Source organism: Ambystoma mexicanum, chromosome 4p (assembly GCF_040938575.1).
Source record: "Ambystoma mexicanum isolate Mex_15411 chromosome 4p, UKY_AmexF1_1, whole genome shotgun sequence".
Lineage (NCBI taxonomy): Eukaryota > Metazoa > Chordata > Amphibia > Caudata > Ambystomatidae > Ambystoma > Ambystoma mexicanum.
This window is the reverse complement of record NC_090927.1, coordinates 903494098-903522026: the sequence shown is the minus strand read 5'-3', so window position 1 is coordinate 903522026 and position 27929 is coordinate 903494098. Positions and strand designations below refer to the sequence as shown.

Below are 27929 nucleotides of genomic sequence, written 5' to 3'. Positions count from 1 at the left end.
TTTGGGTACAAGGAAGTACACTGAATAAATACCTTCCGTTACCTGAGATAGAGGCACAACCTCTATGGCTCCTTTTTCCAGCAGTTGTTGTACTTCTTGAAGAAGGATGGCAAGATGTTCCGGCGTCAACCGCCGTCCCCTCGGGGGTATGTAGGATGGGGAACTGTTGAATTCGATACAGTATCCGTGGGCTACGGTGGAAAGTACCCAACGGTCTGACGTTATCTCCTCCCATGCAGGAAGAAAGGAAGTTATCCGGCCCCCGACCGGTGTTGCATGGGAGGGGACGCGAATCTTCGCGTCACTTGGAGTTGTTGGGGGCTTGGGAGCCTCTGGGGGTGGATCCCCGACCTCTCCCTTTGCCCCGGCGTTGGCCTCTTTGGCTGTACTGCCCACTATTGGCTTGGTAATTGGTGGCAGGGTATTGCTGATGGTGACCTTGTTGTTGCCGTTGGCCACGAAAAAAGCGCTTGTTGCCATAGCCGCGTCTGGTAGTGGGCTTAGAGATCTGGTCAAGAGTCTTGATAGTGTCGAACTCTTTTTTGGCCATCTCTAGGGCTTCATCTACCGCTTTTCCGAAGAGGTTGGCGTCCTCGACAGGTTTATTTATTAAAGACACCTGTGTCTCCGGTTTAAAGCCTGAGTTGCGCAGCCATACATGGCGCTTTAGGAGTATTCCTTGTACCAGGGAACGTCCTGCTGTTTCTGCCGCGTCCAGAGAGTTTTTTACAATGCTCTGGTTCACTTGTGTTCCTTCGCCAATAGTCGACAGTAGGCGTGTACGTAAAGGCTCCGGTGCTTCCTCTGCGTCTTTGCGCAGTTTGGCCCACTGCGCGTCTGCGTAGCTCGCAAGCAAGCAATTGTTGTTGGCAATTCTTGCTGAGAAGGCAGCCGAGGAAGTAACTCTTTTTGCAAGGGCATATAGCCTCTTGCCCTCCTTGTCAGGGGGTGCCTCACTGGTGGAAAGTGGTACCCCTGCCCTCTTTCTAGTATTAGATACAACTAGGGAGTCCGGTATGGAATGTCCCCTAATGTAGAGCGGGTCTGAGGGTGAAGGAGCGAAAAGTTTCTCAATCCGTGGATTGACCCCTCTGATCAATGCGGGAGTGGACAGCGACGGGGTGATCCTCCTTTTAACTGAGGCGAGGAGTGGAATGGTCTGGCTGACCGGGGGTTTTTCTTTAATGACTCTTTCTACAAAGTCTAATTCTGGAGAGAGTTCTCCCGTGTCCAGTTCGAAATGCGCTGCTGCTCTGCGCAACAGTGCATTGAAAGTAGGCTGATCGTCAATTGGAGACGTGTTCCTAACTGGAGAATTATCCGGAGGAGTTAGATTTAGGGCATCAGTGTCGGAACACACTGATGGTGATTGCCAGGGGTGCGAAGGTCCTTCTCCTGGGCTAATCCCGAAGCCTTCTTCTATAATGTCTGTTCTGTCTTCTAGACATTCCTCCTGGTTCTGTCCTTCGTTGTCCATGAAATCATCTTCTTCCTCGAAGTATTGTTCCTCCCCAGTGAGGTCATATACATCTTGGAAGTCTGAGGCTGTGTCCAGCAGGGGATCGACCAGCCTCGGTTTTTTGGCTCTGGGGTCGTCTTGAGGCCCTTCTCTAGTTCTTCTGAGAGTTAGAGGGGCTTGGGTACTCATAAACTTTTCCATCCTCTCCACACAGAGGTGGAGTCTCTCCATAGTTTCATGGGGTACCCCAGAGCGGTCTAGCGGGGGAAAACTCGAGTTGTCTACCTCGAAATGGCTCGACCTCTCCCAAAGCGTCGAGGAAAGTGTCCCGTCGCCCTCCTCAAAACCCTCAGGTGTGTCGGGAGACTCCCTGACTGAAGGGGGTAGTCCCTGCTTTCCTTCGGGTGTTTTCGGCGTATCCTTTGATCTATGCGTAACGCTCGACGAAATCTTCGGCGTACGCTTTTGGGCGTCGGCTACAACGATCCTGGCTAAGCTATCGGCGACATTCTTGTCGGCGGAAGCTTGAGTTTTCGACGCTATGGGTATCGAGCGCTGTACGGCGGTCTGCGCCTTCTGTTGATGCGCACCGGCCAATGGTTTGGTGGTGGCGCCCTTGTTTGCCGAAAGCCCAGTCGCAGGTCGCGGCTGCGGTTGCGAGAGGGGCTTCGAACCCGAACGGTCCGAGGAGGCCGCCGGTGGAACCTGCGTCTCCTTGGGCGCCGAAGCTCTCTTCGACTTAGACGAAGAAGAACCATGGGTTGTGTGCTTATCTTTATGTGAATCTTTGTGTGCGTCAGTGTCGCCGGGGTGTTCATCCCCATAAGCAGGGCGTGAGCCGAGCCCGTCGGGGCCGGGGACAGACGACGAAGCGCGTAAGCGCTCCTTAGAGGGGGTTACGACTTCCGTGGCGGAGGTCGTGTCATCGCGTTCCTCGTCACTGTCGGTGGTAGCAGCGGCGGGTGAACCTTCGGCCTTCGACATCGCGTAGGCCGCCCACCTTTTAACCCGCGCACCCTTCCTCTTTGTGATCGAGGGGCAAGCAGCGGTTACACCGTGAGTGCTTGTCCTTCCAAGTGAATTTGCCTTTACAAAGTGGGCAAAACCTAAATGGTGTCCTCTCCATAGCAGAGGCAATAAATCGCGATAAACACCCCCAGGGAAAGGAAGGGGAAAGGGAAAGGCATTCTCAGAAAGACCCAGAGATGTCCCACGACCCCACTCTCCCTACTGTATGTGGCCAGCGAGGCCAGGCCACGTGTTCGGCAGCGCCGAAGATTTCCTCCGCTCGACGATTTTGCTCGGCGGAGAACAGCTACACTGCGTCGAGGGAGTGCTGTATTAATCTTCGTAGAAGAAACGACCAAAGGTCGAGGGTTGCAATGTCTCTCGAGGAGCTCCGCGTGAAGGCGACCAGAAGCTGGGCGGAAAAAAACAATCTGAGGGACCTCGACGCGTGAGGGATTGTGGGTACAACGCACGTCACTATAGGGATAGTGTTTCAGACACGCCTGGTCGACGTCCCCTTTTCGACTACGAAAAACAAGATGCAATACTCCGCAGTGACCACTGGATGTCGGACCTATGCACAGCATGTGATTCTAAGCAGATTAACAAACATCAGAAATATATATATATTATGCTCATGAAGATTCCCAGTCAGGCTGGGAATCCTCGGTAAAGAAAAAAAATCGGTATCTGTTTCGTTTCTGATCTGTCTTTCTTAGTAGTAACCAATCACTGGTCTCTGGGCCATACTGCACCCAACCAATGACTGCCCTCTCCCTAAGCCCCGCCCCTGGCAGCCATCCTCAGATTTGGTAGCACGTAAAGTGGCAGTAGAACCAAGAAAAGAGCCGCAGAGGGGTAGGAGGGAGGGTTTGCATGTGAATTCATGCCAGACCCATGCTGGAGAATAACAGTTACAGGTAAGTAACTTGTTCCTTCTCCAGCATGGGGTCTGGCATGGATTCACATGCTCATGAATATAAGAATGCATAGCAGTATACACATGCACTACCACGGGAGGTGGCAAGTCTCAACATTAAGCAAATCTTACCTCCTCGCCTTCAGGCGAACAGGTTGCACAGCACTGCTTGGCCGACTCTGGACCCCCCCCCCCCCGGAATCCCGGTCGACGCAGTAGAATTCCATGAAGGTGTGCGTCGACCTCCACGTAGCAGCCCTGCAGATGTCCAGCAGGGGCACACCAGACAAGAACACCGTAGTAGCAGCGATCGCTCTGGTCGAATGGGCTCTGACGGCCGGGCAACGGTCGGTTTGCCAACCGATGACAGTGCATGATGCAGCCGGAGAGCCATCTGGAAATGGAAGCCTTCGAGAGGGCCTTCCCCTTGATTCACAGGTCCAAAGTTCACAAAAAAGCTGTGATGTCTTCCGAAAACTCTTTGTGCAGTCCACGTAGAACTTCAGCGCTCTAGCTACATCCAGCAAGTGCAAAGTCCTCTCGGCCGGCGACGGGAAGAAAACTGGCAACACCAAGGGCTGGTTGAGGTGGAAGTCCGACGGCACCTCGGGCATGAAGGAGGGGAGCGTCCTCAGCACCACCCTCGTCTCGTGCAAAGTCAAGTATGGAGGTTTTCAGGATAGGGCCGGGATCTCTCCCACTCATCGTGCGGAGGTGATGGCCGCAAGGAACGCTGTTTTCCACGACAGAAATTTCAACGGTGCCAAATGCAGAGGCTCGAATGGCGGCCCCATCAGCCTGGTCAGCACCACGTTGAGCTCCCAAGCCGGGGCCGGAGCCTTCACCAGCGGGAACGATCGGAACAGTCCCTTCATAAACTCCTCCATCAGGCGATGAGACCACAGGGATGACCGTCCCGTAGTTCTGGTGTAACAGGAAATCACTGCAAGATGGATCTTGATGGAAGCATGAGCTAGCCCGGCCTTGGCCAGCGGCAGCAGGTACGGCAGCACTTGAGGGGCCGTATTTCGCAGAGGGTTAATCTTCTGTGCACAGCACCAGACAGAGAACCTCTTCCACTTGTGTCCGTAGCACTTTAGAGTTGGATGCCCTGGCCTTTGCAAGCACCTCCTTGCAGTTCGCCGGGATATCGTACCCTCCAAACTCTAGTGCTGCAGGAGCCAGTCCTGCAAGGTCAGCGACTCTGTGTAGAGATGGAGGATGGCGCCTCCTTCTCTGGAGAGAAGATCTGCGTCCGGCGACAGTCTGACTGGGGGGGGGGAGGCAGAGGCTGACAAGTCCAGAAGGTCCGGGAACTAGATCTGTCTCGGCCACGCCAGTGCGACTAGGATCATCCTGCACCGGCACCTCTTGAGTTGGTTGATGAGTCGGAGCAGCAACGGCAAAGGCGGGAACGCATACAGGAACAGGCCGTCCCAGGGGAACGAGAAAGCATCGCCCATGCGCCTCGGCTGGGGAAACCTGCTGACGAACCTCTGGCACTTGGAGTTCGTCGCCGTCGCAAACATGTCGATCTGGGGTTTGCCCCATCGTTGGAAAAGTCGATCCACTTGATCCTGACGCAGCACCCAATCGTGGCATGAGCGCAGCTCCCAGCTGAGTGAGTCGGCGAGGACGTTCTTTATTCCTGCTAGATGGAAGGGCACCAGAAACATCCCCTGGGCGGCTGTCATGATACCCGCTCCCGGGGAGCCGGTTCAAGCCCTGCGTCCCCAAAAGCGGACATCCAGTCCCCAAGGAAGGACCCAGCAACCCCATATAGGGGCCCTTTGGACAGTGTCCTGGCGCCTATGGCGCCAGGCTCATAAAAGACATCAGTCCTGGCGCCATAGGCGCCAGGCTCATTATGGGAGTGCTTGGGTGCACTTACCTGATGTAGACCATGCTGCAGGATCCCGGCCTCCTTGAGGCCTGAAAGGAACTACTTTACCTGTGGGACTAATTTACCATCCGGGCGTGGTCGGGGAAGGATACATACCTGGAACTTCTTCCAAGGCTATTTAAACCACACCCGAACAGCCACACGTGCTTCGCGTTGTTCTGCATCTAGCAGCTGGACGCTCACCGTGTCTGCTCCTGCATCCTGACTTCTGCCACGCCTGCCAGCATCCTGGATCACCTGCAAAGGAAGAGAAGAAGAGAACAGAAGAAGGAAAAGTCCTTACCTGCTAAATCCGCATCCCGGAGACATCTCACTGACAATCCTGAAAAGGAAGAATTATTTAAAAGCTCATCGCGTCGATCGCTGCAGCGCCGCATTCCACTCACCTTTACAGGGCGCCTCCATGTTCAGCAGCGATCATCCGGATTCGCAGTCACGCCCCAGCGCCTAGGGAGAAAAAGACCAGGACAAAAGGTGAGAGTGAGAAGGGAATAAGGAAAGCTAAATCTCCATGTTAAGACTTACCTGTCGATTCATTCCCTCTTCATTTCGGGTCCGCGCCGCATCCTGGCATTTCCGGACCCCGGCCCCTAGGGGGAAAAAGACATCAGCGTTAATGAGCGAATGAAAAGACATTACCAAAATAACGCTCATTAAAGACTTACCTGATTTCTACAAGGATTTCACCTCTCATCTCGGGTCGGTGCCTGTCCCCCGGCATTCCGTACCCCGGCCCCTATGGGGAAAAAGGCACTAGCATTAGTACATTAATGCATGGACACAAGGGGAACCTCTTATCAAAAAACTTACCTGGAAGCCAAGCAAGTTTGGTTCTCACCAATCCGAAAATCCAGTGAAGTAACTGGATACCAACGCGCCCCTGCATCAGAAGCAGGATGGAGAGCTCGTCCTTCCAGACCCTAAGGTGAGACGCTACGAGGAATCACAGAAGGGTTTCGAGGAGGGTGAGAGGGGAAAGTGGGAGGCCGATTGCATTACCCCGCAGACAGTTAATCCCCTATTTTCACCTACAGAAGGATACTTCTGCGAGCCAGACAAGCCAGATTTGGGGGCCCGGTCCAGTCCGTCTTCCAAACCCTGCGCATCACCTTAGAAGAGGTCAGCAGCGCGAACCAGGCCAGCGCCTCCTTGGGAGACAGGTGAGCGTAACAGCGACGGCCCAGTGCCACAGATCCTGGGCCTCCTTGGACAGGGCTGAGGATCTGGTGCCACCCTGCTTCTGGATGTAGAACATCGTGGTGATGGTGTCGGTGAAGATCCTCACCACCTTGCCCTAGAGGGATGGGAGAAATGACCTGAGGGCCCAGAACACTGCTCGGAGCTCTGGGATGTTTATGTGGAGTGACCCTTCCTCTGGGAGCCAAAGGCCTCTCGCATGTAGATCTCCGATGTGCGCTCCCCATCCCTCCAGGGAGGTGTCTGTCTTTACCGTCTCCTGATGTACCAGGGTCTGAAAGTCCTTGCCCACCGCAAAATGCGTGTTGGTGCCCCACCATCGGATCGCTTGGCGGAAAGCCTCGTTGAGCGGGATCCTGTCTTCGAAGCTGCCCGCCGCTTGTATCCAACGGGCGTCGAGGAACTCTTGTAGAGGACACATCCGTAGCCTGCACAGGCGCACCAGGTAGATGCATGAGGACATCATTCCGAGCAGGGACTTGATGGATCTCACCCTCGCCACGTCCGAGGCCAGCAGGCGCGGCACCTTGCCCAAGATGGCCTTTGTCCTTTCCTCCGACGGTGAGGCCAATCACGCCACTGTATCGAGCTTGGGTCCCAGAAACAGTGTGACCTACGACGGGACCAGGTGGGATTTCGAGTAGTTGATGGAGAATCCCAGGTCCATGAGAAGTTGGACGGTCTCCGCTTTTTGTTCGACGGCCAGTTCTCTTGTCCTTGTCTGGATGAGCCAATCGTCCAGGTAGGGGTAGACGTGGATCCCCCCCGCAGGCGCAGCCGCGCCACCACTGGTGCGAAGCCCTTGGTAAACACCCTGGGAGCCGACTTCAGCCCGAATGGCAGGGCCTGGAATTGGTAGTGCCGCCCCTGGACTACGAATCTTAGAAACTTTTGGTGTCCTTTTAGAATGGGGGATGTGGAAGTAAGCATCCTCCAAGTCCAGCGACGATAGGAAGTTGCCCTCCTCCAGCTGTCCCAGCACATGCTGGAGGGTGACCATCCTGAACTTTTGCACCTTGATGTACTTGTTTAACCGCCGCAGGCCCAGGATGGGGCGCCTACCGCCTGTTTTCTTTCCGACGAGGAAGTACCTTGAGTATACTCAAGAGCCCCAGAGCCTCTTCGGGACGAGCTTGATGGCACCTTTCTTGAGCATCGCCCTTACTTCTAACAGCAATTGAGGGACGTGATTTTCCTTCCTGGCCATGGGAGGAATGCGGGGGCACTTTAGAAATTCGAGAGTGTGCCCGTGGGCCAGGGCATCCAGCACCCAACGGTCGGTGGAGATGGACTCCCACACGCTGACGAACTTCGTCAGCTGGCCTCCCACCGGGGTGCTCAGGTGGGGCCTGCCTCTACGGCTGGTTCAGTCCTGCTTGGAGGTGGCCTTGCCTCCTTGGCCATGACGAGATCCTCCTGACTTGCCACATCCTCTGTAGGCCTCCTGCGACGAGGAGCGGGCCGTCTGGCGGTACATCGAGGAGCTGCCACCAGATCCCTTGGAGGCACCCGGTCTGCCTCTGCCGTTCCGAAAAGGGCGGCTTCCATTGCTGCAACACTCCCAAGGCCCGAGCCGTCTCCCTGTCGGTCTTGATGGCCTGAAGTGACTTATTCACGGTTTTCCCAAACAGGTTGTTCCTGTCGAAGGGCATGTCCAAAACTCTGATTTGCACGTCCTGGCGGAAATCAGTTGCCTTGAGCCATCCCCGCCGTCTAAGGCAAACACTGTTGCCCAACTGGCGGAATCCGGTGTCAGCGATATCCGTGGCCACCGGCGTGGTCCGACGCCTCCTCACCTTCCTGTAGGATCTCCAGGGCCTCCAACCTCTTGTCGTCCGATAGGAAGCCCAGCAGGAGAGCGATCATGTACCACAGCTTCCTGTCGTAGCGGGCCACAATCGCTAGGGCGTTGGCTGCCTTAATTGTAGTCGCCGCAGACGAGATGACTCTTCCTCCCATGTAATGGCTTGGCAGGCGAAGGATGGTCTGGAGGGTTGCCCAGAGCGATGCCAGAGGTTAAGATTCATTCTAAACCTTCCAGCCATCACCTCTTTTGTTTCGCTCTTCCTCGCCGTCAGGTGGGGAAGTCGAATTTGCAGATGGCGTCCCCCTACCTTCTTCTTGGCAGCCGCGAGACGACGGACTGTGGGGTCGGCTGTGCCCTAAGGCACTAAGGGGCGGAATCGGGGACCCAGTACTACTTCTTGTATCGGTCCCTCTTGGCAGGCGTCGTGGACGGGTTCTTCAGGAGAGCAAGTCCCTCCTCCCAGATGTCGTCAATCAATGGTACCGCGAGGACCGTCTTCCTCTTGGCCTCGCGCTGCTGATAGAGGAAACCTTCCTTCTGTTCCTCAGGGCAGAGCTGGAAAAGCTTGGATGCCCTGGCAATCATGGCGTGGAAGGAGGCAATTTTGTCGGGCGGGGAGGCCCGAGGGAGTAGTGATGGAAGGCCCATCCCGTCGTCCCCACCGTCATCCGTCCCTGTCGTGGCCATATCTGTTCCCATGTAATCCCTAGGATCAGGGGAAGGAGAGTGGCTGCGAGGGCTGGAAAGGTGGGGGGGAGGGGAGATGAACTCTCCTCTGCTTGTTTGGAGGACTTCCCGACAGGCCCGGTTCTGTTGGGTCATCCGTTGGGGTGAGGAGCAATCTCGTCCTCATCTCCGTGCATAAGGTTTGGATTGCCATCAAAATGGCCACTGAGTTGTCCTGAGGCTCGGGCACCGGCTGCGACATGCGCGATGGTTGCTCCTCCTCCACAGGAGTCTCGTCGGCGCCACTGTCGCTCTCTTCGTCCGCCTCCTCGGGGTCCCCCCCCCGGTGGGACAGGACCTCCTCGAACCTTGGGTTGAGGCCCTTCACAACTTCAACCAGCTCCTCCTCAGAGGCTGTATCTGTATCCATGTCCGTGACGGTCACCCCCCCCTCTTTTTCCACCGGGGTCTTCACGGGGGTCTTATCGATGGGCTGAAAAGAGGATTCCCTCTGTGGCGGCAGGGATACTCTAGGCCCAAAGGTCGCCTCCACTGGGTTAGCCTCCACAGGCTTCGCCAGGGCCGCCACAACTCCCTCAATAGTGGCCTTCACCGGGTGAATCAAGGCCTTCACCACCTTGGGCGCGCTTGAGGCCTTCACCTTGGGGGAGGGGTCACCGCCTCGCTCCCCCTCGGCTGATCCCTTCGAGATCGACCGGGGCCTTTCCAGAAGCTTAGCCGGGTTCTCGGATTTTCTCTTCCCCGAGCCAGAACGTTGGCTCGTGGTTGATGGCTTTGGTGAAAGTGCACTCTGCCTGGCAGCCGAGGAGCCCGACCCTTCGGCGCTCCTGGTGCCCGCGGCCTCACAGTGCTTTGCCTTTTGTTGAGCCCCCGTTGCCGGGGAACCCCCACAGGACTTAGATGACCGCTCTGACTACTACTTCTCACCTGCTGGGCCCTTCTCCAGCCAGCTGGCGAGGCGGGTCCGACGATCCATTATAGTCCGTTCCGACAGGTTCTTGCAAAACGCAAAGTCCTTTTCCACATGCGTCTTGTCTTTGTGAAGGCAGAGACATCTAGAATGCTCATCCTCCTTGAAAACATTCTGTAATCCGCATACAGGGCAGTTCCTGAACAGCTTGGATCCGGGTGTCGAGCTTCCCTTGTCCTGGGCCATTTCCACAAGGTAGGCCTCAGATCTTCTGGAATCTTCCAAGAAGCGTAACTCGATGAAAACTTTGCCCTTGAGGGTGACAGAAAATTCCGAAACGTGTCCCCGTTGATCGGAAGTAGAAACGGTGGAGCTGGAGGCTCGACTGACCGAAAAAATGAAATGAAACTCCTTTAAAAAACGCAAAACGCAGTAAAAGCTCGAGAGCTATTATTGCACTAGGACTCCCAACACTTGTACGTTCTGGAAAAATCTGAGAATGGATGCCAAGGACGGGCCTTAGGGAGAGGGAAGTCATTGGCTGGGGCAGTATGACCCAGAGTCCAGTGATTGGTTACTACTAAGAGACAGATCAGAAACAAAACTGACACCGATTTTTCTTTACCAAGGATTCCCAGCCTGACGACGGGGAATATTCATGAGCATGTGAATCCATGCCAGACCCCACGCTGGAGAAATGGTTCTCAAGTCACTTTCTTGTCGTGTGGAGAGCCATTTGCACGATTTCCTAGCAGTAGAGATGTGCTCTCGCCCTGGGATGTTGAGTGCTGCGCGTAGTGTGTCATTTTTAAGTATCTGTAGTTTGTTAATTATAAATTGGTTAGCACCTAGGTACAGGCTATTGCAATAGTCCAATTTGGACTGTATGAGGGCTCTGGCGAGAGTGAGGCAACTGTTAGATGAAAGGAAGGGTCTACTGGCCCTAATTAGCTTGCCAGTGTAGGCAGAGGCTGAGGCGGCCATGTTGGTTTGTTTGGAGAAGTTAGTGTTGGCATCAAGCTAAAAGCCAAGGGTTTTGACACTTAGCAATGGGGATGGTGTGACCATTGATGTTATTGTAGTTAGGGCTGAGTTTTGACAAGTTATTAGGAGAGCCGACGAGGAGCAGCTCCGTCTTCTCATCATTCAGGCATAGCCCATGAGAGGCCACCCATGCCTGAATGATGGAGAAGATTTCATTAATCCGGGTGACATCCGCATTGTAGTTGCCTGTGATGGAGGAGTATCTGGGTGTCATCTGCATAATTGGTGTAAGGGACACCCAGATGGTCCAGTTTGTCAAATAGTGGCTTGGTAAATATGTTATACAAAGTAGGGGAGACACAAGAGCCTTGTGGGACTCCGCATGCGATAGGGATGGGGTCTGCTGCAGCTGTTGTAGAGAAAACCCTCATGGTTCTGTTCGCCAAAAAGGATTGTATCCATGTGATGGCAGAGGAGGAGAAGTGAGCTGCGGTGGATAGGTGGCTGCAGAGGATTTTGTGATCGACCAAGTCGAAGGCCGCTGAGAGGTCTAAGAGGAGTAGGATAGCAGCATTACCTTTGTCTTTGATTTCATCAATCTGACTTTTGAGGTCAACAAGGGCAGTTTGTTCCATGTGGAGGTCTGAAACCAGATTGACATATTCCTAGCAGTTGGTTGGATTCCAGATACTCCTGAATTTGGAGGTAGGCGACTGTCCAAGATTTATAACAGGAATGGGACTGTGGTGAAGGGTCTGTAATTGGTGGGTATGGCTGGGTCTAGTGACTTTTTAAGAGCGGGAGAACCCAAGATTGTTTTAGGTTGCTGGGGACTACGTTATTGGTGAAGAACAGGTTGATAAGTTTGGTGATGAAGGGGGATAGATCATAAAAGCTGCGTCTTTTATGATCTGGGCAGGACAACTTTCCCCTTTGCAATTCAAGGGTTTTAAGGAGGTGATAATTTTTTGAACTTCTACAGTAGTTACTTTCTTAAATGTGAAGCCTGACTTGGTATCGATGGGCGTTGGTGAGCTAGGGCTGGTAAAGTTGTTGCTCGAGAGTTGATGACGTTTGTCCTCAATTTTAGTTTGGAATCCTGTGATTTTGTTGTTAAGGGCTTATTGGATGCTGGTGCACCAAGGTTTGTCTTTCAAGCAGGTGTCTATAGGTGGATTGGGATTTTCTAATTCTTTTAGAATTTTAAATAGTTCTTTGGTGCAGGACCCTGCCTGATCTATCCTGACATTATAGGCATCTTTTCTAGTGCAAATTATCTCACTTTTATATAAAGAAGATATATTTGTAAGATTTGATTTATTTTCCGCTGAAGGATTGGTTTTCCATAGGAGTTGTACCTTAGCTTTCTTTTTTCTAAGTAGCTTGAGTTTGGGGGTGTACCACGAGTTCAGATGAGCTCTTGGTTTATCTTTGCGCAATTTCAGTGGTGCAATGGTATCAATAGCATTGGCCATGGAGTCATTGAAGGTGTCAATCAGTAGATTTAGATCAGCATTGTCTGATAGTGTGTTAAGGGTGGGTAGGACCAGGGGTAATAGGGCCTCGGCAGTAATGTTGTGTTTGTTTCTGGTCAGGCAGGCTGGTGCCATGGGGCACTTTTTGGGTACTACATGATTGATGTTAACTTCAAGAAGGATGAGATGGTGGTCCGTCCATGCAACCTTATAAGAAAGTAAAGTCCATTTCACTTGACTATTTGTGAGAACTGTAGTTCACTCAAGAAAAGGTATTTCAACCTTATAAGAAATCTCAAAGGATTTCTCTGACACTACACTGAAGGTGCTGTGTGTGACCATACAAAAAGCAGATACATATAGAGTTTGTCAGACTCCAAAAACAGTGAAAAAACAAAATCCAAATGAAGTAAAAACACATTGAAGTGCGAAAAAGGTCTCACTGACTCGGGGGTGAAAACGAAAAGTCCTAAAGTCCAGCAAAGGAGCGAGGGGTCTCTAAAGTTGAAGAGAATTAGCACAGAAAGGAGCATTCTCTCTAACAGACCTCGAGCCAGTGCATGGTGCACGGTCTTCCGAATCAAGCTGAAACTTTTATGTCTTGCGAGGTCCTGCAGGATGCCACCAATCTAGTCCGAAAAGTCGCAAAAAAGTTCTGGGCCTTGCAAGTGAAGAGAATCCAAACGGAAATATTCTGTCTTCTTCTGGCTCCTGAAAAGGGTGCCAAAAGCACAGAACCGCATCCAGCCGCGAGAAACTCTTGCCTGGAGCCTTCTCAGTTGATCCCTGCTGCAAAACCCCTTCCAAAGTCCTGTCTTCCATCTTCAGGACAAAGGAATCCGTCAACCAGGTATTTGGCTGCAGATCCTGAAGTCTCCTTGGTACAACTCTTCTTCCATGCTAAGGCACTGTGTTGGCTGGGGCATTTACTTACCTTAAACCTGTGTGATTTCTGTAATGCTTTTGGGATATGTTCAGTTATTGGGAGTCCTCTCATCCAGTAAACCCAAGCTTACTGCTGGAGTCCTTCTGTGGTGCATTCTCACAAGCCCCTGGACCCTAACTAACTTTAAAGTGAACTACTTCCTTGTTTGAACATTCTTCCAAAGGACCTCCGACTTTGGCCTGAAACAGAAACCTATCTCACCTTGACTACACAGCTGGCACCTAGACCACTAGGGGCCCTCTTCTGCCTCTCAATGAACTCATGCCATAGCCTAGGGAAGGACTGGATCAGTAAAGGATTCGATCTTGAAAAGAATAACAGGTGTTTGAAAAGTACTTACTTGTAAAAGAGTTAGTTGGCAACTTTAACCGAGTGAGCAGTTATAAAAAGGTCTTACTAACCTTGAATGTGTGTTGTGCCATTCTGAAAAGTATAAGGTGAATGTATTCACCTGCGAGTTGGCTGTGCTTCACTCCCAAAAGTAATGCTGTTGGCTTCACCAACAAGAACAGGCGTAGACGTGTCACAACTGGGTCTTGCCTGTTTAGAATAGGTCTGCCTTAAGTTTTCCCTACCTAGAATAACTGAGTCATTCTTAAAGTGTAACATTGGGTTTTGCTTTTCCTGGTTTATTTAATACAGATGCTAAAACAGTCTTAGGTTAATACCTACCTTTAAGTTGCTAGTAGCCCCTTTTTGAAAGCATATAGGTTTTATTTACCTTGAGTTAGCTGTGTGCCATCCTAAAAATAAGAGTTATTGCTCAACTCAGTCTGTGTTCCACTCCCATGGAAAGCAACTAATAGTATATTACATCATTATGTTTTACCTGCCTAGAATAGCTGGGTGCCATTCTTAAAAAGTGTTTTGGAGGTGTAGCTGACCGTGGTCTGCCTGGTGCAATCCTAAATTAGTGTAAAGAATTATTGCTCATTTTAGTCTTAGTTCCACTGAGCTAAAAAGCAACTAATTGAATATTACACCATAGGTCTTACTAACCTGTGTGATCATAAATGTAGTTCTAGGTATATACTGTTCCTTGAATCTGTGTTCTACTATTCAGAAAAAGTATCCGGGTAGGTTGATTATGTGATTTATTTGTTGAGAGTGTCTACTACCCTAGTATTACTGAATGTAATCAGTAAGTAAAATATGGCTTTACTCCCCATGAATAGATGAGGCCTATACTAAATGTGTATGATAAGGTCTGACTTCTCTAGAATTACTGTTTGGTATTCTGAACAAGGTCTATGCTTTGGTCTGTGTACTAGCATAGTGTTGTGTTTTTATAATTGTGGTTATATATAATGTGATGGAATTTATTTACCCAAGATTCATCTTGGCCTACTTGTATTTAAATAAACCCTTTATTTTTTACAATACATAGTGTTTCAGTTTTTTTTGGGGCCATATGTATGCTACAATTTCTTTGCATCAAGCTACAGCCCCCTCTCCCTCGTAAGATAAGCCTGGCTGCTCCGTCTACCATATACTCAGGTGGTACAGCCTTATACTAAGAGTGGACTCTTGTACTGTCTCAGTTGAATGGTTTTACTAAGCCCTTAGTTGGACTTCAGAAAAAGTATCTTAACAGTATCCTATATTTTTCTGATGACATTTTTGGGTTACAAATACAATGTGTCCTGGATGGGCTGGTAACAGCAGATAGTTTTCCACTGTGTTTTGAACTTTCTAGTTTTGCAATCACGTGAAATGGGTAGAAATAGTGCCTCGCACTCTACGATGGCAGTGCCACAACATTTATTTTACCTGTCCTTTGGCCATATTGATATGTGGCCTTCTTCCTACCCTCTAAGGGCAAGAGCTAGAATGGTCTTACATAGCAAGCCCATTCTAGTGGAAAACTGCTGCTTTCGCAGTCTAGAGGGAGTTGTGCATGTATGGCCAGAGCTGGGACATTGAGATAATTATATGTTTTGATATTGGCTCACGCAGATGTGACATGCCGTTCTCATGCTTTAATCTATACAATCCCACCCCCAAAATTCAGGGCACAGGACACTGATGTAGTCAAAAAGATTATTAATTACTCACCGTAGTGACTAAAGTACTCTTAGTCCTTTTTAGCCCCCTTTCCTCCATACTGCATGGGCGTCCCTTCTAAGGAACGGAACACAATTTTTTCACCAGTAAAAACCTTCCCTTTAAATTTAGAGGCACACTAGGTTGCGGCCCTGGGAACATGCGCTGCCATGACTCCACAACCACACCTCAGTCCCCATAGATGCGTCGACAATAGAATTAACATTGCCTAATGACACCAGTATTATTAGAGCGGAGGATGGTGGGGCGTATGGAGGAAAGGGGACTAACGGTGAGTAACTTATAATTACTCTGACGTCCTGTCCCCTTTCCTCCATACTGTATGGGCGATTACAACTGAATGTAGCCCCAGGGTGGAGAGGAGACCCTCCTTAAGCAAATAGGTTCATGAGAACCGCCTATGCGAAAGCCGCATCAGATCTAGAGCTGGCACCCAAGCTTGCAGAAAGCCGAGGGGGTGGCCCAAGTGGCCGCCCTGCTTATGACTTGCCAAGGGGCATGGCGCTCGAATGCGATGGCCGTTGCCTTGGCCATGACTGCGTGGGTGTGCATGTTGGCCGGGCACTCGTACGCTTCTTTGATGGCCGAGTCCATCCAGCGGGATATGGAGGCCTTGGTTGCCCGATAGCCTGGTCTTGACCCTCCGAAAGTGACAAACATGGCGTCTCATTTGCGGAAGCCCTTTGTCCTGTCCAAGTAATATTTCAGGGCACGCCTGAAATCCAGGCGGTGCAGCACTCTGTGCTTCGTCCTTAGCATTGGCAAAGAATGTAGGAAGGACTATTTCCTCATTCAAGTGGAAAGCAGACAGCACCTTGGGCAGAAATGCCGGGTGTGCCGCAGGACTACTTTGTCCCTGTGAAAGTTAGTATATGGTTCAGAGGCGACCAGTGCCTGTTTTTCGCCGACTCCATGAGCCGAGGTGAGGCCGTCTTGATGGTGACAAGCCAGATGTCCACCGACGCCATTGGCTCAAACGGTTTGTGCGCAAGGGCGCCCAAGGCTATGTTAAGGTCCGACACGGGGTATAGCCTCTTGATGAACGGGTAGAGCCTTGCGAGCCCTGTCAAATGTGGCTTGACAATAGGATTGGAGGAGAAGATCCTCCCCTCCTCCGAGTTCCTGTAAGCCCTGATGGCTGCAAGGTATGTACATCAAGTGTCCACCTGCACACCAGGAGTGGGCGAGGTGCGCCGAAAAGAAGTGCACGTCTACCAAAGTACATGCCAGGGGGTAAATTTCCTTGGAGTCTGCCCAGTGGCAGAATCTGGTCCATTTACTTTTATACTGCGCCCTGGTAGCCTTGCTCCTTGCGTCCTGTATGATTTCCACATTAGCCTGAGAGGCTGAGGTGCTGCAGCGTTAACTGCTCAAGTACCACGCTGTGAGGGCTAGTTTCTGTGGGGTGGGGCGGGGTGGATAACCCTACCCCCCTGCTGCGCCAGAAGATGTGCTGTTCATGCCAGGAGGCAAACTGAGGGCACTTCTTGTGCCAGGTGGCAAAGAGATGCACCTGGGGATGACCCCACCTGTTTAAGATCCGAATAAGGAGGTTGTTTAGCTGCTACTCGCAATTGTCTGCTCCCAACCTGCTGAGCCTGTCCGCCTCCAGGTTGGATTCCCCCTGGGAGGTGGACTACCGTGAGGGAGAGGTTGTTTTCCAGGGCCCACTCCCACCTGCCGATTGCCAGTCTGCACAGAAGAGGGGATCTGGTGCCTCCCTGCTTGTTGATGTAGTACATGCCGGTCGAGTTGTCTGTCTGGATGAGGATACCATTTCCCTTGAGAAGTGGTAGGAATGCTGAGCGCTAGCCAGATGGCATTCAGCTCCAGCCAATTGATGTGGTATTCCTGCTCCTGTCGAGTCCAGGTGCCGTGGACCGAGAGATATCCAGGGTGGCTCCCCAGCCCTTGAGCTAGGAGTCTGCGGTGATGGTGGCCTGCGGAGAGGGCGGCCGAAAGGGCTTGCCCCTCTGTAGGTTGCAGTCCATGGACCACCAAGTTAGGTCCAGGTGGAGAGACGGAGGAACGTTGATCATCTCGGATTGCGAGACCCGCTCCCGATTCCATGAGGCCGCGAAGTGCAGCCGAATCCTTCTCATCCTCAGTCTCGTGTGCACAGCCAACAAGACCGCCGCCAGTAGACCCAGGAGATGTTGGTACCACCATGCCTAGGTCCCCTCTCTGCTGAGGAAGTGGGCGGAGGCCCTCTGGATGGCCAAGATTTTGTCTTCCGACTGGAAAACCCTTGGAGCATGTGTCCCAAATGAGTCCCAGGAATGTCCGAGTTTGCGTGGGTGCAGCAGTGACTTCTTGAGGTTGAGCAAGAAGCCCAGGTTGTGCAGTGTGTTCATAAGGGCATGCGAAGACTGGCGAACTGCTTCCGGAGCTGTAGCCCTGACCAGCCGGTCATCGAGGTATGGGTAGATGTGGAGGCCCTGCGCTCTGAGGAGGGCCGCCACAGCGTTCATGAGTCTGGTGAAGACCCTGGGGGCCGAGTTGAGGCCAAATGGAAGGACCTTGTATTGGAAATGGTAGCCCATGATCCTGAACCGTAGGAAAGAGCGATGTGGCTGCCAAATAGGGACGTGTAGGTACGCGTCCTTCAGGTCCAGGGAGCACATCCAGTCTCCCTGGTCCAATGTCTCTGCTATAAAAGCTGGTGTAACCATCTTGAATTTTTGCAGGAGTAGGGAGAGGTTGAGGGTGGAAAGATCCAGCACAACTCTCAGGCCCGCATGGTTCTTCTGAATGGCAATAATCCTGGAGTAGAAGCCACAGCCTCGCTGGGAGGATGGGACTTCCTCCACTGCCTGGCTCTCTATGAGCAACCAGATCTCCGCCAAAAGAGTTGCTGTCCCAACCTGTGGAGGGGCAGAGGCAGGAGAGGCTGGGATAGGAAGGCAGTACCCTGTGGATACTACAGAGAGAATCCAGGGGTCCGGAAAATTCTGGCGCCATAATTGTGCATGGAGAGCAAGCCTGCCCCCCACTGGAGACACGTGGACCCGAAGGGGCGTGTCCTGCCTTCTTTCCCTCAGAGACTGAGGAGGGGGACTGGAAAAAGCCCTGCCCCCCACCCCTTTTTGTTGTTTGTGCCTGTTCAGAGACGGCGAGTGGTCTGGCGGCCTGGACCTCCGTTCCTGGAACCCTCCATGTGTACAGCCCTTTTCCAAGCGCTGCTGAGATTGGGTGTACTATTTGGGCGTGGTCTTTGTAAGAATGGATAAAGACTTCGCCGTTTGTGAGCCGTTATTCTTTTTGTCCAGTTCGTCTGTAGAAGAGGTCCCCCCTCCTCCCCCTTCGAACGGTAGATCTAGAATACGCTCCTGGACATCATGGTTGAATTTCGTTGTCTGGAGCCAGGCTGTTCTCATGTCCGTGGCAATGCAGATGTCATGGCCTTAGGTATCCATATGAGCCACTGTGGATTCCATGAGGTCATGCGCCACGGGCTTGGCTTCCGCTAGCCCCACCTTAAAACATGATTGGCATTGGGTGGGGCGTTCCGGGAAGCTGTCTACAATTTCCCACCATAACTGTTGGTTGTCGGCAGCCAGCATGGCATCTGCGTTGGCCTGACGCATGTGCAAGGAGGTGTTGGAGTAGATTTTCTTGCCGTACGCCCCCGAGATATTTTCCTCCTTGCCTAGCAGCGCCGCAGAGGAGGCAGCTGAGGCTTGGAGTATAGTGATGCCGCAGCAATCAATGAGTAGTGTGGCTGAGAATATGATATGGCATTTATAACGCGCCTATAAGGATGGGTCGAGAGCAAGAGTGTATCCCCACTCCATCTGCCAGTACTTGGCGTCCAGGCGTCGGTTGACGGCTGGACTGAGTGGGGCTTGAACAAACCCTTCTTGGCCAGGGAGACTACATCGGTTTACAGGGGAATCCCCCCTGTTGGCAGAGGGGCGTCTAGTGAGGACTTCAGCCAGAACCGCCTCTGCCGGCTGTTCGACCTCGGGTTGGGGGAGGCCCAGGTACTCCGCCAGGCCAGCAAGACATTCAGGGAAGGCCTTGGCTGAGGATGGCGTGTCCGGATCCTCCTCCTCGTCTGTATCCTGTGGATCTGGAGGATCTTTTGGAGGAGGCGATGGAGGCTGGGGGCACAGGGACCCGATGGAGGTGTCTGTGGTGCCGTTAGCATGGTGGGAGGATGTTATGGAGAATTCTCTGTATAGGCTAATTTCCCAAACCTAGTGAGTCCCCCAGCAGCTTTGCTGGATTTTTGGGGTTTATTTTTTTCTCCTGCTTAGAGGGAGACTATTTCTCCCACTCTTAGGCATGATTTGAGAATGTCATTTGACTTTGTAATGTGTTTTATGGGCTATGGGGTCTTTTACTCCGTAGGGATTCATGTGTTTTTGGGATGTGTGTTACACAGCACCCTCAGTGCAGTACACAGGGGGGTCATAGTGACCCCCAAACAGACTCCATTCCCTGGGACTGACTACTGTCTCCCAGGGCATGTAAAGTCACCATTGACTTTACTAGTCTTAAATTGTGAACAGAACCAATACAAACCATCATATTGTGGCAGTACTGGTAGGGGTAATTAGATTGCCCGTGGGTCTGTTTTTCGAGGGGGCAATGTGCAGTCCCCCCCCCCCCCTCTTCGAGTTTCTGGCTGGTGGCAATGGTTACCAGGCGAAATATTCCACCGGAATATTTCCTATGGGATTTTCCCATTCATTTTAAACGCACCACTTTTTTGGTGCAATGTTAAAGATACCGCCAGGTTATTTATTTAATATTTATTCCCCGGTTGGGTCTTTTTGCCAGGACTGTTTTAAATGGCGTTTGTGTTCACCTCTGTAACTCCAATCCAAGTCGAGCCCTTTGTTCCACTTTTGGTGGGCTTCTGCACAGAAGCCTCCAAAAGTGGTGCCACTCTGTCTGGGTCTACAGGATGTGTGGGAGGGGGGAAATAGGCATCCTGGACTGAGTTGCCTCGGCAACTCAAGTCGCACTCTTGTGCGATTGGCCCAGTGGCACTTAGCATGTTCGAGTGACAGCTAGGACTGGTGAATGGGGGTTTTCTGCATAAAAGCAGGGCTTTGGGGACTGGAACTTCGGAAATCGCCACAGGACCTAAAGAATCCGAAGAGGGAGAAGCTGAGCCGACCTGCAATGACGACACCACTGGTGGAGCCCTGCTGAACGGCCTTACCACTTCCCGACGACAGAGAAGATCTTCATCCTAGAGAGTCTTCTTCCTTTGAACTGGTGGGGTTAACCAGTTCGCCCTTTTTTCGCCTTCCTGGATCATCTTGTGGTCGAATCGCCCGTGCCAAGCATCCCGGTGGCCGGATAGCCACGCTTCACCACTACCGCGAATCAAAGGGTAGTACCTTTTAACCGGGAAACTCCGCGGCTGGTTTCTTCCCTGGCAGTGCAACGACCTCCAGCTTTCCTCCACGCCGAGATCTTCTCTTCCCCTGGACGAAGAACCGACTAACAACTGCCCCCGCTGGAGCTTTCTCACCATTTCTGGTACTGTGTCCCGCCTGGTCTCCCTTGCAATAGACTGTTCAAGGTGTCCAGTAAATCCTTGACTATCCTGGGGTGACCTGGGAACTGTTAACTAACTTTTCTGAACTGATCCAACTCCTTTTTGAACTATCTGCAAAGACTTTTAAAGAGTACTTCAACTGTGTGATCTTGGGCACATTCCGCCTTGCTCTCTCCAAGAGTGGGCCTGGCCTATGAACTTTCTTGCTCTACAGTAGATTCTGCCTTTCCTGACTTGCTGTGGTTCTTTTAAGTGTTGGTATTGTGTGCTTTCCTAATTCTGCCTTTTCCTTCCCTTTTTAAATAATTATTGGAGTGCCATCTTGGTTAAGCGCTCACCTCTGTATTGATAATAAGTGGTATTCTTTTCCTAAGACTTGTCGAATAATCAGGGAGGTGTATATATTTCTAGTGACTGTGTTTGAACTTGCTTGGCATATTAGTGCCAGTGTATTTTTATAAGTGTGTTTTTAAATAAATAATTATATACTTTTATACCAAAGCTCTGGTCAGTGTTTGCTTGTGCTACTGTATTTTTGTACCTAATGTGCATACTCTATATACTGCCTAACTCTTCTTGAGAGAAGTCTGACTGCTCAGCCACAGCTACCAGGTAAATCTGGGTGGTGCAGACTGCTACCAATTGGGTTTACTGCCAACACCTGTAGTCTTAAGCCTTTTGCAGTGGTCCCTAAGGGAACTGCACAGGTTTCTGCCTAACAGAGGACTTCCCTGACCGTCTTTGATAAGCCCCATGTGAGGAGACCTCATGAGGCCAAGAAACTTCTCGAAGAGCACCTCGTCAATGACCAACGAGGTGGCAGGGGGTACCGAGAGGGTAGCGGGGGGCTGCTGGGCCCGCTGCATACCATGTCCATATGGACGCAAAGGAAAGTTGCCCTGCGCAAATGAAGGGTAGACTGTAGGCCATGTACCTGGTTGAAGCCAGTCCCACCTTGACACTCGTTCTTTGCCAAATTCGAGGAATGGCGGACAGGTGCCCCTTTCTGGCGTGAAGGCCATTTTATCAAGCTGCTTGCCACGTGTCTGACGTGTTGCTCAGCCCGCTGGGCCCGGCCTCATCCAAGACTCTTGCGTGTGGATCACAAGGCCTATCCTGCTCCTCAGGCCAGTAGGTGCGACACCCTCGACCCGGGTGTCGGTAGAGCTGCTTCATGAAGTTCTTGAGATCCTCTGGAAGCGACCTGTGGAAGAGCTCCCTCCACCTGGCGAGTCTGTTCTTCAGCGCCTTCAAGGACAGCGAGTCACACACCGAGCATGATTTCCAACCGTGGTCCGAGTCAAGGCAACGTAGGCAGAGGGCGTGGGGGTCTGAAGTTGGGAAGGGCCCGTTGCAGGATAACAGTGGTAACAGATAAACAACTCTGTGCACGCAGGACACTGTTTTCCATCAGCCAGACACCGACGCGAGGGATAGTGTCACAACGCCGAAATTAAGGTAAGCGATGACTGGAGGACAGATTTACACATCCACATTCCCTACCTTGGCATTGTATTTGTAAATGGAGACTGTATTGAACGAACACACGGGCCAGCGGAGAATTGAACACGGCCGAAGTTATAAGCGTGTTAAGCAGGGGCGAGGGGACGTGATTAGCATTAACATAGGAACTTTAGTCAATAGCAGTTCAACACATACAAACCTTTTCTTTATTTCACAGGGATTAACCCATGAATTTTGTGAGATGGAAACCCAGTAAGCCATTAATTTCATTTCTCTCCAAAAACGGATTTTAAAAGTGAATAAATATACCAGATGCTGTGCAAACACATTAGTGAATGTTATCTAAAATAGGGAACAAACATGTGTAGAAGCACGATGACTTGGACATTTTATCCATACAATAACCACACTAGATACGTTGAAAATACCTTATTGAATGGTATTTGAAATTGGTAAAAATGTGCAGGAGCATGATTTAGCAACGTTACTGTTAAGACTTCGTATTTGAGCTATCAAAAGGTCAAAATTATATTTTTATTTAGAATAACAGAACAATGTTTACAATTTAGAAATGAGGAAAAGTACGCGTTTTGGAATTTTGGGTGGAACGGAATCATGAGGTTTAAACGTGCATATTTTTCATAAGATCATTATCTTTTCTTCTCATTTTTTTCTTTTTCTATTTCCACAAATAACTATATGATATTATGCATATCTGTATGCTTACATGCGTATGTTAATATGTTATCGTACCACATTTTTTACTACAATCCTATTCCATCTTTTCCCTCAAACACATGGTTTCATTTATGCTATGCATGTTATTTTGTGTTTATCATTTGTGGAATATACTTAAGAAAGTACCAATTAGGAATTCATTTGCCCACAAAAAAGTTATTGTTTTGAAAAAGGCCCCCCGAGAGGCTGAAACACATGTCAACAATTAATGGGCAATGGGGGTGAGTTAATAATAAATTGCTCCAAAACTACCAAAGCAAGTGTGACTAGATTTCAATTATTTACGGAGGTGGCGCAGTCAAAGTGTCTACCAATCGACTGTCATTTTGTAACCAAGGGAAGGAGGAGACTGGTCCTTCCCTAAAACAACACACTAGCGACACCGGACCAACAGGAGTCTTATTCAGGTTGCTGGGATAAGCAGCTGCACCCAGAACAAAAACCCCCAATTACAAATACTGCATTGTGTACAACACTACTAAAAAAGTTGATTGGTGACAGAAATGAATATTTACCTGTGAACGTGGCACCTCCCCAACCAAACAAAATTCAAACTGATTCCACTCAGTACTCCCTCATTACCACCAGCCTCATCCCCTCCTTACGCTCAACTCCTGTAATTTTTGCTCTGGGTGCTCAAACATTGAATGTATGTCTCTTATGAACTCCAAATTAACAGATGTATAAAGAGCACAATGCTGCGTTTTCTTTTACAATATACACTACCTGATAATTCCTTGGATCAGGTTTTTGCCAACATTTAGTCCTTTCAAGTAATCTGCTACAAGAATTCGTAGATCGTTTTCATCTTCCAGTTCATCTACATATAATTCAGTAAATCTAAAAGAAAATGCACACTGGTTTAAGAAAATGAAGGTTAACATTTGAATTAATTCCCTAGACATACCAAATGCTGCCAAGAGATTAAATATTTCAATAGCACACCTCATGAATGATTCCTCATCAGAGGACATTTAAAAGGAAAAAAACAAGGAATGATCTTGTAGTTAAGGCGGTTTCTGTACTATCCTCTATTGAAAGCACTAACCCTTTTGGGAGGCTTAAAAACACTGAAAAGAAAGGGATGCAAAACCTCTCAAAGTAACTATCATTCACACAAGGCTTAACACTCAGGCAGGGGTAGTAGGTTGACACAAAAGGTCAAAATGGTACACACATCTCTGGGAAATTCACACCGATGTACTGAGAAACATTCTTTAAGTCAGAATTTTATTTTTTAGTATTTTGTTTGCGATTTATAAAGCACCCTAAAACAAAGCATAATAACCATCAGGTCAAAATAATACACAATACTAAAAATAATCATGTATATTTATACCAACACTAAGGTCTATGAAAAACTTAGGTAAGATTTTCTTATTTGGGATAAAACTTCCTGTGTCAACCCCAGAAGCTTTTGCTTGGACTTGGTGATTATTTTCCCTCGTTACTAAGTGAAGGGGAATCTTTTTCCACCCTCACCTAGTCTTTTACTCATTTCATGGGTGATCTTTTTATGTCTCTCCATAGTGTTTGATTGGAGTTATAATTTCCTATAACTTTTGGGTTTAGGCTGTGTTGCCCCTTTGGGCTTGCGTGTTAATTTCACTTTAATGTACTTGGGTGAACTATTGTTGCCAAGGGGTAAAGAGGGATTTTCATCCCCTTTCCATTTTATATAGTGAGCCAGCACACCCCACATCTGATGTGGAGCGCTGGGGGGTGGGGAACGACGACAATCCATCCCCTTGCTTACTTACCCATAGCATTCTTTTTACAATTGCAAGTTTACTTGAATGGCAGGTGGTAGTCGTTTTACCTTAGTGACTTTTTAGACTTATTACTCATAGGCTGTTAATTCAGCCTCGGTAGTGCACAGAAGGGCCACCATTCTGCTAGAAAGGTGGGTTCCTTTTTCGCCATTTTTACGTATGCTTGTTATTTGAGGTCTTCCCTTGGCATTCTAGGTGAGAACGAACTCTGTGGAAGGTTTGTCGTCGTCAGGAATCCTCTGTAATCCCCGATGAGGATCCAGAGTGTCTGAGAAGGTGTTCAGGAGATTCATCATTTTTATGCTTCATCCCCTCTCCTAATGAGACACGGAGTACTTTTGCTGGACTTCTGGACCTTTTCCTTTCAATCCTGCACGAGTGGAGCCTTTTTCCACTCATTAAATCTTGTGGGCCCTATCTTTTGGAACTCTATTCTTTGTATTCTACCTGCACTATGGAGTCGGTCTGTTCCATAGCTCTTAAAAAGGCATCTGTGTTTTACTACTGCAGCACAGGGTCCTCTAAGATTTTTTTTATATCCTCAAGATACCACATTTTTTAAAGGAGAGAGAGAGAGATACTTTGTATCACTCCCAAACCTTTATAGTCTTAGAGATTGGCACACACCACCTTCAGTGGAGTACCAAAGGGATACCTAGTTATCCCCCTTTTTTTTCACTTGTGTGTATCAAGATTACTTTATTTTACAAGATTGGTCTTCAAGTGCCAGGCCTTTCTGTATGCTGTTGGGAGTGCTTGGTTGCCCCCAATTAGTTTGTTTTGAGCACTGAGTGGATGCAGCTTCCAGCGTTCAGGTCGAAACATGTATCCGCATGCTTGGCTCAGACAGAGTTGACATTGTGATTTGTGTGTGTTTGATTACATTACTCCAGTGCGGCTTGTAAAATCTTTGCCGTAGCAGTTCTCCAAGAAGTTTTTTTTTTTTTTTTACACTCATCAATCGTTGCCATTAGTCTTCTTCTCTAGAAGTATAGTCTGCTAGCACTGGGCGTAAATACACTTGTCTGATACACGTCAGTAAAAGATGATGAACCGACTCAGTCTGCTCACTGTTTTTACACAGCCTGCAGGATTTTGGCCTCCACCAGAGGATTTCATTTGTGAGCAGAAGATTGAAGCGTGCTCTTCAGAAGATGTGCCTCAGTGGCTTGTCCGGAAAAGTTGCGTTGTCTCGTTGTAAAAAGAGGTAGGTGAGATAGCTTTTTTTGTTTGCTCTTTACAGAGTGGTGATCCAGTCCAACTGAACTGAACTTGAAATGAGGTAGTCTTCTGTGCACACAATTAAATCAAGCAGATTTCTTTTCTGTATTGTCCAGTTCTTAAGCATTTTGCAGCCTCCTCCTATGGTTTCAATGTCAATCAGTTTGTACAGAGGCAGAGCGTCCGGGAGTATAGTTTTCCTGAATAGGGAAATGCTGCTGAAGTCGACTGTAGCTTTAAGAGAGAGGAGGCCTAGTCCTCTCGCGATGGCTACAATCTGGGTTGATTTTGGCAGATTCATCACTGATCTCCAGAAGAATCCCTCTATTTTTTGCCATAAGTCATCAGGGATCATTGGCATGGCGTCTCTGCCATATGTTAAGGCAGGGACTACTTTTGCTTTATAGAACTTGAGTATTGGCAATTAGGGAGAAGCGGCCACATTTCTTGTCTAGCACTCAAGCCTGCGTTGTCAGGCAGCGGGTTTTGGTCCAGAGGTATCTTTGCATGCTCATTTCAGAAGTTGTACTGTCGATCATTGCTCCCAGGTATCTGTTGCTACTCACTGTTTCAATTTGGCCATTTCCAACGTTCCAGTGGAAAATGTTAGATTTTTTTGGCTTTCCAAAATCAGGATCTTTGTTTTGGTTTATTTTATCTCCAAGTTCATCTGGCCAATATATTGCGACAGGTTGTTCAATTGCCTTTGTTGGCCAATCTGGGTTTGGACCAGCAGTGTGAGTTCATCGGCATAGAGCAGTCGCGACACCAGGACAACCCCAATTTTTGGAGGGAATGCTCCGATGGTCGAGCAGGAGTCTTTCAGGTCACTGATGAATGCGATTAATAGAGCAGGGGCCAGGGGGGCACCCTTGCTTTACACATCGGCTTGTTGGCATCTCTGCTGACAGAAAACCCTTTTTGTTCAATTTAACCCTCATTGTTGTAGCTGTGTGGAGTGCTTTTAATGGGGCAAGAATTGTTTCCGGGAAGTTCCAAGACCAAAGCTTCGACCACAGCTTCGCTCTGTCACTAAGCAGAAGGCTTGCGTTAGATCTATAAACGCCAGGAACACTTGTGCCTTCGAGGATTTTACTTTTGGCTATGCTAAGCAGCATGATATTCACTGTCGTGGTTGAGTGTTTTCTGAAGCCGGCTTGAAATAGATCGGCACATGGTGCTGTCTTTGCCCACTCTTCGAATCTCTTTAATAAAAGCATCCCGTAAATGTTTCCGATTGCATCTAGGAGGGCGATTGGCCGGTATTGTCGAGGATCTGATCAGTCTCTCTTTTTGTAAATTGGGACCACTGTCGATGAGGTCCATGATCTTTGGATCGTTCTTGAATTTGTGGAGTTAAAGACTGAGCTGATGAAAGGCGTCCACTGAGATGTGAATTTTAGGAGGTCAACGTTTGTTACCTTGTCTGGTCCTGGGGCTCTAGACGCTTTGAACTTAATTGATGTTATGTCCTCCTCGCAGTATCAGGTAATATTATCCCCATATATAAGGTTGCTGTAAATATTATCGCCGGGAAAAATTTGTGGCAATATTATTTGGGTGACCATATATATGGGGACAGGGGCAGCGGGGGTGTCCCCCGCTCCCCATGAAGAAAAAACAAAGGTTTGGGGTTGCGGGGGTCCCCCCCGCATGTTCCATGTAATAATGTCCCCACAAAAAACTGCCATTTTTCTGCGATGTTTTTGCATGGTGATATTTTAGCGGGGACATTATTACATGGAACCCTCCTCGCTCGAGAAGTCTTCCCACAGTGTTTCTGTATCGACCTGAGAGATTGTACCTGATTTTGTTGGTTCTTGAAATAGGGTTTAAAAGTGGGATTGCCATCTTTCTTCG

The 27929-nt window shown here is 49.7% G+C and overlaps 1 protein-coding gene across 3 annotated transcripts in view; it reads right to left on the bottom strand.

The window, feature by feature from the left end:
• Window positions 1-27929, bottom strand: part of MDN1 (midasin AAA ATPase 1) — a 2688524-nt gene that overhangs the window by 2258212 nt on the left and 402383 nt on the right. For all 3 annotated transcript variants that reach the window (XM_069606482.1, XM_069606484.1, XM_069606483.1), the window contains exon 20: window positions 23803-23916. In XM_069606482.1, the coding sequence (XP_069462583.1) occupies window positions 23803-23916 (114 nt within the window). The remainder of the gene's footprint in view (window positions 1-23802; window positions 23917-27929) is intronic.